Source organism: Stylophora pistillata, chromosome 2, assembly GCF_964205215.1.
Source record: "Stylophora pistillata chromosome 2, jaStyPist1.2, whole genome shotgun sequence".
NCBI lineage: Eukaryota > Metazoa > Cnidaria > Anthozoa > Scleractinia > Pocilloporidae > Stylophora > Stylophora pistillata.
The window spans coordinates 4,327,641-4,339,496 of record NC_142520.1 but is presented as its reverse complement, the minus strand read 5'-3'; the positions used below and the strand labels follow the sequence as shown (position 1 = coordinate 4,339,496).

The 11,856-nt window shown below is 37.3% G+C and overlaps 1 protein-coding gene across 1 annotated transcript; it reads left to right on the top strand.

The window, feature by feature from the left end:
• The first annotated feature begins 633 nt into the window (after window positions 1-633).
• On the top strand, window positions 634-4,097 carry LOC148736745 (uncharacterized). Its single transcript, XM_088751016.1, has 3 exons — window positions 634-856; window positions 2,453-2,485; window positions 3,007-4,097. Exons 1-3 carry the CDS (start codon window positions 799-801, stop codon window positions 3,342-3,344), a joined length of 429 nt encoding a protein of 142 aa, XP_088607142.1. The 5' UTR covers window positions 634-798; the 3' UTR covers window positions 3,345-4,097.
• Window positions 4,098-11,856: the final 7,759 nt, after the last annotated feature.

Below are 11,856 nucleotides of genomic sequence, written 5' to 3'. Positions count from 1 at the left end.
TTGTTTACTCCAATTTTACATCGCTTTTTTGCTGCATGCTTCAAAATATTGGCTTATGTTTTTTCCTACTCTAGTAGAACTGTCCAGAACAAATCGCCTCTCTAGACATTTGTTCATCCTCTATCGATATGTCGCATTCACCTGAACGGATTTCCTTGCTATTGGGGAAACAGAAAACGTGTTTCATCATTTTGTCTTAATTCTTTCATTGTTTTTCTTGCTTCATGTACTGCATTTTCCCGATAGCGTATTTGTACCAAACTTACTGAGGAAAATGTAAGTCATTTTTCTTTTACAATTTCTCAAACTGACAATGGTTTAGCGTGGCCTGCAATCTTATCGACAACGATATTCGTCATCGCAATTATTCCTTATCACAGTGATTAAAAATTAAGTCTGTGGACTCACTCTGCACCTCGTGAGTCCACAAGAAATTTTGATCAAAAAATTCTCACCAAAAAACAAAAAAAACATGAAGGATTCTGGTACTTTACCGTTAGATTTTCTGGCAGCCACACTACATTACCCTTAGGTCTTTCTGTTCCTAAACGAAAATTCATTAAAAAGTCAATGGATCACTAACTAAGAGACTCTATTAAGAGTCGTGTATCACGTGCGCACATCACCATGATTGAAAGAAAAAGCAGGTGAAAACCAGTAGTGGGGGACAACATGTGGATTTAAACACGCTTGATTCATCACTTTTATCTCGGGTAAATACAGTTACATCTTGAAGATATATTGTTGCGATCAGTTTCATCTAACCACAGAGACGTCACTTAGATAAGAGCCGGAGTGATGAACAAAGTGCCGCATGGTTTTGCAAACCTATTTCGTCTTGCGACATTCGTTCTTAGTGAGTATTATCATTTTTATTATCATTTTATTAGGAGTGGAGACAGTTGCTATTTCTAGGAAAGTGCATATTTAGACCTAAATATTATTACCTTCATCCAATTCTATCAATTTTATTCGGGCAACTGCACTATACTCTTGTCTGTAAAATTCCTGCAATACATAACTAAAAAAAGAGATGTGCTATTATATTGGGAAAACCCGTCCTTGTTTTTAGATCAGCACTAAAACTTAGAAATCAATTGAGGCTTAACGAATCAGGCATGCCGCCGAAATGAACATTTTGTGATCACGATGGTAACGGAATAGCCAACCAAAGCTACGGTATATCTCATCAAAAACAGCTTTTCAGTGTCTAAATTCCCGAATAATAAGTATTGTAGTTGTACCTCATTGTTTATTAATACGAATGAGCGTACGAAGAAGAAGAATTTTGTAACAAAGGGAAAGAGGGAACACCGCCATCTTGATAATTTTTTTCGAATCTACTTGGTTGATCGCTTTCACCGTTTCGCGCGACGTGACATGGTCTTCAAACTAATTATGGTTTTCAATATTTAGATCGACTTGAAACAAGCGATCACATGCATAATAGAAATTAGAAAATTGGTCTTAAGATTATATGGTGAAAATTCTAGAACCAGTTGATAAGAATCTCCATTTGTTTTCTGAGAATATTAATAAATTATGGGACAGCGCCGTCAACTGCAACCATATCTTTTCGATATAGGCTTAGGTTGAGCTTAAAGACAAAATCGTTATGAAGAAAAAGGAAAAAACAATTAAAAAAAAAAAAGGAAAATAAAGATATTCTACTTTTCCATGGATATCAAAACAACAAAAAGAAAAAATCTGCAGATTGAAGTCAATTTGCTATTCAAATATGCGGAGCTGAGTAATTTTAAATTTCATTTGAAGCCAAGATGACAAGCATATTGGATATGAATGACAAATTAAAATTTGCAAACACTTTTTGATCGACGCCACAGCTACTTGCCAGATAAACAATTTAAGGCTTTTTATAGGCTAGGATTTAGTCCAAAACAAATTTCAATTTTTGAATTGTAATTCTACGATAATTTCTCGAAATAGTATATGTGCAAGTATTGGAAATGTATATATTTCAGCTGTATTAATTCTGATGAACAAAGAGGTAATTGTTATTCGATATTCACCGCAACCTGAATAACACCTATGAACCAAGTCCATAGTAGTTTCCTCGATCATTTATGTAACAAAGAATACAATACCATTAGAATTAGAATACCATTAACTCAATTATGTACAATGATGTATAAAGATGATAACGTGACCACGGTCAGGAGTGTGCCAACCAATAAGATACAGATTTTCTAAGAGCTGAAGTATTCCTCCAATTAGAAAAAACACTATGCTTATTATTTTCATTATTACCATTATTACCAATTTAAAAAATCGAGTTTCCAGATGGGAACTCGAATTTTTAAATTGTTTATTTCATTTCTACATGACCATTATTACCATCATCATTATTGATCATATTATTATCGTTATCAATATTATCACTATTATTACCTTCTTTCCAGTTTACTTTTTCTTTCCCTTTGTTATCCTGTAGTTGTTCACAGCGGTTGGGGAATAGCTGATCAACGTAAGTGTTAAGAACGATTTCAGCAATCTTAATGAAAGTTATTTAGATATATCAACAAAGTTGAAATGGTAAATTGGCCACCGTACCGTTACAGTGGCCAATTTACCATTTCAACTTTGGTGATATATCCAAATTATTTCATTCGCTCCGACGAAGGGTTAACGCTCGAAACATCAGCTTTTGTAATCGTTACGATGGCCAATTTACCATTTCAACTTTGTTGATATATCCAAATTATTTCGTTACTCCCACGACGCAGTCCCAAACAGTTTCCTTCGAAACTATTAGCCTTCAATGAAAGTTAGAAGATATTGTATATTTAGTTCCTATTCTAGATAGATAGCACCCAGTCTTTTAATTCCATTCAAGAGATGGGACATAATTCTCATCTGATTGAGTTCGAACGATGCATGCGTAGCTTAAATTAACACTGCGCCAGTTGAACTGCAAAAAAAAAAAATTTCTTCGAGAGGCAAGTTGTACTTTATAATTGTTTTGCTGCCATTTCAATTTTTTTTCAGATGATACATGTGTAACAGCCCCTTTCTTGAAGCTAAGTGAATGTAAACATTCGAACTGCACAAAGCTTCTTGAGAGCGAATGGCGGAAGATAAAAAGTATTCCATTTTTCTTTGGCGCTCGCAGAGGTTCTTGCTCCAAATGGTGTGAAACACTTTACTCCTTCCTTGATGGAAAAGAGTCGCCACACCGACCATGTCTTCAAGTCTTCCGATATAGTTCTTTAAATAAAAATATAATAAATGGCAAGAACAATCTTATATTACATATAGCACGCTGCAGAGTGTTTGTGTTTATCATTAAGTTGATCTCAAGTGAGTGGCTTTTTATTGTTATTTGAACTGTAATCGTGATATCATTATTACTATCATTATTTTTCCCACACCGATTAAAGCAGTACTGTTAGGGTAGTAATTTGAATTGATTTAAATCGAGTACACAGCCTCTATGGTCTGTATGTGTTCGGCAGAGTTCTGATAGCAGATGAGAGTCATCGCCACTGAGGAGAGTACATGTAGTTGCAAATACCTTTAAAATTCTCTTTTCTCACCAGAAGGTTCTATCAGAAAAGCATATGCGAGCTTGACACTTTACATCAAAAATTTCCTATTGGATAATTTTAAATTTACCCTTTAGTTTTCCTAATTTTGCTTTTATCTCAGACCAGGGGCCATTTGAAGTCCCTGAGCCTCCTCCTTGCGTGGTAAGAGGTGCGGTTTTTACTTGTCTATAAAACCATTCATTTTCGAGCTAGTTTTACTCGGCTTCTAGGGTGAAATTATGTAAATAACTGGCTCCATATCTGTGATTGTTTAAAGCAATAAAATTACTCTCTTTCGACCACGGAATGACGATAATTATGTTCTAATCCCTCCAGACAATGATGCAAAATAGATAAAGTGTTATATCCGAAATGTGATGCTTTCCATAAGTTTTACTATTAAATTTATCTATGAATTCATTGTTTATTTGTTCAATTTCTTATTTTTTGCTTATTTGTTTGATTATTTGTTTGATTATCTGTTTGATTGCGTCTGTTCTTTTCTTTTTATTAAACGGATTTATGCTCTATGGTTTTTGTTCTCTTTTTTGGTATGTTTATGTGTTTTCGTATTTGCTTGTTTAGTCAACTGTTCTGTCATTTCTTTTTTGTTGTTTGTTTCTTAAACCATAACAGAAAGAATTCCGGAGTGGGTAAGATATTGACTTAAATGTCTTTTTATAAATTACGAAAACGTTTTACGCAGCTATCAGGATGGTAGAACTCGAGTCATCGGCTTTTTAGCTGTTAAAACACTAAACAGTACCACTTATACTCTTTCAGAGGAAGCTAATTATCAGGTTACTCAAAAGCAACACCTCCAATCCAAGAGATAATATAATGCAGCAATAATCTCCTATGATGATTATAGTAGATTATTACTGCATTTCAGATAAAATGTCTACGACCGATCTCTGTAATAATGTAGATACTTAGGGATAACGATATACGACATGGCAAATTTTTCATAAGCCTCATGCAAAATCATTTTGCATTTTAGACTTCCCGTCCAATAGTTGCGTCTTGTGTATTATTCACAGCAGTTTAAAAAGTCAGATGCGTTCTTTCGAACTTGTCTGAGAAATACACAGCTATTACTGTTTATTAATCATCATAAAATATTTCGACTTTCCGTTATGGCTCATTTTCATCAAATCCCATAAAAGGAAAATGCGCTTTAATTTAGCACTAGTAATGGTAATTTTGCAAAAGATGTCAACATCACGACCAAATGTGCGTGGCAGGTCTTTCAGCTTTAACACTGGAAATAAGAATAGGACTTAAATGTTTGGTGTGTAATATGAGAAAGACAAACCTTTATATTTAGATGTTTTCTAAGTGTTATCATTTAACCTGATTGAGTCAGCTTTGATCTTATACTTTTATCTAAAGGGCGATATGTCCCTATGAAACTCCTTAATGATGACGTATTATCGTTTTTTTTTAACGATGTGGTCACTTATGATGTGAGCCACGACCTTTCCGGGGCATACTGCTTGTCTTCATGAGGTAATAAGATCTTCCTATAAAAGCAGGATGCTTCGCTCTGATAGGTTAATATTCAACAGCTGTGATCGTCGCGTTTTCATCCTCGAAGTTAGCGAGTTGTTCCCTCGGCAGTTCGATATCGTACGGCTCTCCTGTTGTTGTTTTTTTGCTCATGGGCAGCCACGCTTCAAGAGTTTCATTCACTTTTTATTCCCGCCGTTTATCCAGGTACAATTGCCAGTAGTCGGATCCTCTTCTTTGCGCAAAGATTTCTAAGATCGCCAGAAGGAAAATATTGTTAGTCGTTAGAATGAAATCAACGTCGATAAGACGATGTTGAAGGGAAATCGTCGCGTTCCCGCCGCTCTTTTATCAAAAATGGATTAAGCTAACGTTCATACGAGGGATACTTGAAAATCGATAAATAAAATATTTGATGAAAAAACAAGGTTAGATGCGGTCGAAATAGTTTTTCATTTCTCAATGCAATTGGTCAGCGGTAAGCTGGCAATATGGTCGCATCGTGTCGAGCTCTGTCAAAATATTTGTAAATCAGTGTATATTCTTTTCGTCTCTTTTTATATCTTTACTTCTAACTCCTGTCAAAAAACAAGTGAAGCTAGAATTGCTTGTTAAATTCTAATCAGAGTTTCTTTAATCCTTTGTTCAAAACTCTTTTTTGGGATAGTTTTCCTTACACTTTTTAGAGCATCCAATCACTGAATTTCCTTTTAAAGCTTTCAGATCTAAAATCCGATTTTACAGTAACCCTGGGTTATCTTAACCCAGCATTGAACAACCCGGCCCAGCGGTACAATATAACGATTGTGAGAATCCCTGAACTACACTCGAGGGAATCGGCGTGCGAGTCAAGTTTGCTTTGCCTTAATCTGTTCAATGAAATCGACGCCGAAGTATCGCTACACGACATCGATTACTCCCACAGAATCCCAACAAGAACCGCGAATGCCGGCCCTCGACCGGTTATCTGCAAGTCTACTCGAAGACTGGCCAAAGAACACGTGATGTTAGGCCGCAAAGATGCATGCAAGACAGATCCAACCAAACTAGGCTTGCCGAACCAGGTTTCGTTAGAGGCCGTAAGAATCTTCGAAAAAGTCTAAAGAACAACATCATTTTCATTTCTGCTGGACGAAAGGTTCTGTTGTGTGGCTTCCCAAAAACAGTGACTCTCCTGTGTTTAAGATCAAGGATGCTGCTTCCCTACAAAGACCGGCCGAGAGGCAATCTTAAATCCAGCTAAGTACTTGCCACTGATAACTTTGCTGTTTGTTTGTTTAGTTGGTAAATATGTGTGACAAGACCTCTCGTAAAGAAGCTTCTGGTGGATTACAATATTTCAGTGTTAATTTTTTTCCACACCACGGTCAATTTAACAACAGTTTAGAAACTCAACTTCCAAACAAAAAATGTTTTAGAAAAACTTTCCAGCATCTGCGATTTAGATCTCTTTACGTTTAACACAAATAACAATTTAAATCCGGATTTTCATCTTTTAAAGGAATATATTCGTAGCCAGTATTATTCGCCGCACAGTTTCAATATCTTTAAACAACGATTGTCTAGCTCTAGCTTCTCATTATTCCACGCTTTGCCTACGCTGTCTGCATATAATTATGATTATGTAGTTGTAAAGGTATAAGGATTTGTAGAAGAGCGAAGATCAGAGGAATAGTGGGGACATGGGACCAGAGAACGGTATAGATGGTCAAAATATTTTAATTGTTTCCACTGTTGTTGTCTTTTTATGGTTAATTCGCCAGCTTTGGGAGTAGAAGCTTTCTGATGCCATGTTTCGACTTGAACGGTTTACTGAGGTACGAGAGTTTACTTACCTAGCTAAACATTTTCCGTGTGTAAACGCTCAAGGAGCTAGAGTGTAAACGCTCAAGAAGCTAGAGTTGCCCTCGGCTATCGCGTCGGACAACTCTTACACTTTTCTCGTGCTCTGCAAACTTCCCAAGTGCTCCATAACTCGATAGAGCACGCTAAAGCATGAATCAATTGTTAATCAGGACATGGACGGAATCCTCGGCAATCGAGAAGACATCAATCCTCGACACATGTTGGAAAGTAGTTCGTCAATCGAAGCCCAGAGTTCCCCACAAGTTGATCAAGACATCCGCGATAAACAAAATTTAGATGACGAAGTTTGGGCTGCTGCGTCCGCTAAAAAGAGGAAACTTGTCCAATCTGATGACCTACCTGGCCCGTCTGGTGAAACATGCACCTCAGACTCAGAGGAAGACGAGTCATTGGTCTTTGCGAAGTCCCTATTCTTCAAGAACAAAGGCAAACAGGGAAAGTGCACGAGTATACCAAAGAGTAGTCCAAAGAATACACCAAAGAATCGAAAAGATGGAAAGAAAGCAGCCAGAAAGAAGACCAATGCAGCAGCAATAGCAGATGAGCCAACAGTGCTGTCGTTTATGGAAAGAGCACAAGAGAGGGACGAGGTGTTTATGGAGCGAATGGCAGAAGCCGAGAAGGAAAGCAGAAGAAAAGAACAAAAGTTTTAAATGGACGCATTAAAGCTGCTTGGAAACATTTTAAAGGACGTTGTCAATGCGAAAGAGTAAAGTTCGGACCTTAACTTTTTTTATAAGAACAATTTATTCGTTTCAGTTCATTGTCCATGATTTCATATGTTATGATTAATTTCAAGATCAAGATAACCGTGTAAAAGGACAACGATTCCATAAATGAACAATATAAGAAGGTAAAAATTATCGCTTATGCCAAAAAATTACGTGTATCTCAGAAATTATTTAAAAGTACGATTATCTGTTGATTAATTTTGAAATGCAATTAATATACCCATACCAGAGAAAACCGTAACGCTTCGTATACGAGTTTTTAAATACAAGAATAATTTGTTTTCGATGATTCAAAGACAAAATCTCACTCTTAACATCGGAAAGCTTTTATAACATTTTTTAAACCACAGTGAATTAAATTGCTCATTAATTATGCCTGTAACAAATGGAAAGGGACCAAATTTCATTCTATGTACATTGATCTCCAGTAAATCCACCTGTTTCTTTTCAGCTTAACCCAAAACATTCCAATAAAAAGAAGAAATATGGTTTAATGTTTGTATTATGACAAATGATCCATTATATCATCTCTAATGCTCCTTGAGCAAAGCTGTTCATATCCATTGAGAGATCTTTGAGCCATTTCATTGTCATCCTCAACGGGGTCTATAGCGCTCGGATCTCCAACATCTATACAAATATTGTGAAGGACACAGCAAGTCATGATAGTGGTGGGGACTACAATGGTTTATAGAGACATCTCCAACGACCTTTCAAAATTCCGAAGGCTTGTTCTATAACAACCCGGGCTTGACTGAGGGCACGATTGAAACGCAATTGGCTCTCAGTTACTGTTGGTATTTGCTTAAACGGCTTCATAAGCCAAACAGACAAAGGATACGCCGAGTCCCCTACCGGAAGAGGTCCAACTTCAGAACCCCCAATTCTCTTCGAAGGCGCGTTTAGCCAGGTACCTTGACCAATTTCTCTCTTCAGTTTGCTCAAACGGAGAATACGGGCGTCGTGAATGCTACCGGGGTAGCCTGTACTCACGTCAAGAAGTTAAAAAGACGCGTCAGCAACTCCTTGGATTACGATAGAATACTCCTGCTTTCGATTGAAGTATTCAATCCGTTCGTTAACAGACACTGTTTTTAATGGTATATGACTACCGTCAATTGCTCCTACCACTTTCGGGAACGACTACTTGTTTGTGAACAAGCGAATGCTTTGTTGCACGTCTTGCTCAGTCGCTGGAAATTAAATAAATTCTGTGGCCCGTTTGGCAATTGCTTCACAGAAATCGTGTGTTATCAACATAGCTGTACACCTTCCAATGCCAAATTGCTCAGGGCACTAGTGTATAGGGAGATCGTGGAAAAACAAAATTTCCCAAATTTTTTTTGAAGAGGCATAAAGTTTATTCGAAATATGAAAATTAAAATCGGAAACCGACTCAGGCCAAGGGGGAAGGAAAAATGGTAAAAAGGGAAAAGGAAAACAAAACTTCGCTGTGCTGAGTGCAAACAACGCGCACTTTGGTGCTTTTCATTGTCATTCAATCGAAATCTAAAGTGAAAGCTACTGGATGCCTGTCGCCAAGAGAGTAACCTATGGTGGAGTGTTGATAAATACATAAAAAAAAGTCTAAGTTCTAAGTTTTAGGTCTGCAGGGTTTTCCACTTATGCGATATTCGCCAAATAATGTTGGTACCCGTTTAGGGGGCACCAACATGGCGGTCAAGAAGAAACGCAAACATATTTTGCCTATTTTTGCCACGGAAGAGATCAGTTATCCAATGTAAACTTTCCAACAACCATGTACTGTTCCTGATGCTCAAGAAACAAAATTTCACCGACTTAATCATATTTCAAGTGTTTATAGGCTTTCCGGGCCGCTGTTTCGATGTGGAACGACGAACATTTACGAGATCGGAATGGCTCCATTTTCAAACTGGAGAACACCACGACGCTGAAGCCTTTCCAAAAGGTTAATGAAAGCATTTATTCAAAACAAAGAAGGGTACTTACCTCGTTTCAGATTAGCTTGGGGAATCTTGATAAAGTTCTCGCGATTGGTTCCATTGAACAGAAAGTCTTCTCCTTTCTTGATTTTTAATCTATTTAGACTAAAAAATGAAGCCCATAATAGGCCATTTTCTGCATGACTAAAAATCACTCTGTCGCCTTTGTCCCACTCAAGGTTTCGCGGGTCGATTATTTCCCTAATTATAGAATTGTAAGTAGCTGTCATGCCTCTAATCTTGCATTGGAAAAAAACGAAAAACAAAAAAACAAAACAAAACAACAACAACAAAAACAACAACAAGAAACAAAAAAATACAATAAAGCCAGACTTATTTAGCTGATGCAAAATAATCAGTGGTTCTGGCTTGGTAATGGTTGCCTGAACTGATATAAGATAAAAATGAATAAAGGCTGATAGTTTCTAAAGAAACTGTTTGGGGCTGCGTCAGTGGGGCTAACGAAATAATTTGGATATATGAACAAAGTTGAAATGGTAAATTGGCCACCCTAACGATTACAAAAGCTGACGTTTCGAGCGTTAGCCCTTCGTCGGAGCGAATAGAGGAATTGTGGGTATATGATATATGATAAAGCTCTTTTACGCAAAATGAAGGAAACTGTACTTCGCTTACCCACATCTTCACCGATCTTCATCTTAACCGCCTCCCGGTTAGCTCAATGGACAGAGCGCTGGAATGTTGTGCGGGAGGTCGAGGGTTCAAGTCCCGGCCGGACCAACACTCAAAGTCTTAAAACAATTGAGAAGAATATGCTACCTTCCTATAACATCAAGTAATGGTTAGATATTCTAGTCTTCTCGGATAGGAACGAATAAATGGAGGTCCCGTCTCCTACAGGGTTAGAGATAGGAGACGTTAATTTCCCATGCGCGAGATTACTGTGTGATGGATGTCCTCCCCTGGGGTGGGATAGGTGGGAATTAATTAATGGGTGGATTACTCGCATGGATCGCATATGTTCCGTTCTAGTCCTGACCTACTGGGGCAATACAGCGAAATATGGTGAGAAAAGACATCCATAAGTTCGGGATTTGTGGAGTGTTCTCGCTTTCTGGCATATCTAAATATAAATTCTTCAAGGTTAAACGCTTTAGAAAAAGTATCCATCAGTCTACGATCCTCCTGTAAAAATACTGGTTTCTCGGACCATATACTTTAATTTGGATTGAAGTTGTAAACTGTTTTTTCGCATCCTTGATAAAAAGAGGTAAAGGTAGGCAGATAAAAAGCAACTCCTGACGACAATAGTAGCTTCAAAGATAAGTTGACTCGTTAATATGCATATGGCATCACTGATATTTCGCCTTTGGAAGGTGATTGCCGGCTTTTAGGAAATTTGGTAAGCACCGGCTAAATAATAAGTTTCTTTTCAGGAACTAACAGACCGAAAGGGTTTCTTTAAGTCAACATGACTAGCATTTTGCTAAGCGATTTTTATGGGGTGAGCTTGAGTATTTGACATACTGTATTCCTACTGTCGCATTAAGGACAAAAAAGTAAGAGAGAAAAAGCCAAAAGTAAGCATACAATTAAATAATGAAGCACCAAAGAAAGGAAACATGCAAATGAAACTAGCAAACCTGCCATATATGAGAGAAGTAAGTAAGCTTGGAAACAATCAATCAAGCAGCACTAATAACGACCAAACAACTAGACAACCGTGCCACTAATCAATTAATCGAAAATTATACAAGCAAAACGCAAACTAACTAAGAGAAATTTAGAGCGAGAACTGTAGCTGCACCCAAGTTTTTACTTTTACCTGCATGGTTATATTTCCTTCGTAGTCTCTAGGAGGTGTTAAAGCAGATTTGAACTAAAAGAGATGAGTGATTTGTAATGTTATGGTAAAGTACGATGAAGCCTTTAGTCTAATTCTATTACAACGTCAGCAATGTAAAACTTAACTAGAATTCAAGAGTCATAAAGATATCAATCGACTAATATTAGGTTATCGAAGTATTATTGGTTGATTGGCTTGTAGCGACTGGTGGTCCTAGTGCTTGTGAAATAAAATCCGACAAAGAGGAAGCATAAAAATTATAACCACTTAATAGGACATTCTTGCCTTTAAATGGTACGTTTGAAGGGACATGTTCGGTAATAAAAGGAATTCAGGAGTTTTTAAGAGGTTTGGACTTAACTACCTAATGAAAATACATTAAATCGAGGGCGAGTATTGAGGACGAGTGGTCTGCCAGTCAAAGATGGTGCCCA

Coding starts and splice junctions, on each gene's coding strand:
- LOC148736745 (XM_088751016.1), top strand. CDS start 799: ATGAACAAAGTGCCGCATGGTTTTGCAAACCTATTTCGTCTTGCGACA. Junction 857..2,452: donor TCTTGCGACATTCGTTCTTA/GTGAGTATTATC, acceptor GTTATCCTGTAG/TTGTTCACAGCGGTTGGGGA. Junction 2,486..3,006: donor TTGGGGAATAGCTGATCAAC/GTAAGTGTTAAG, acceptor ATTTTTTTTCAG/ATGATACATGTGTAACAGCC.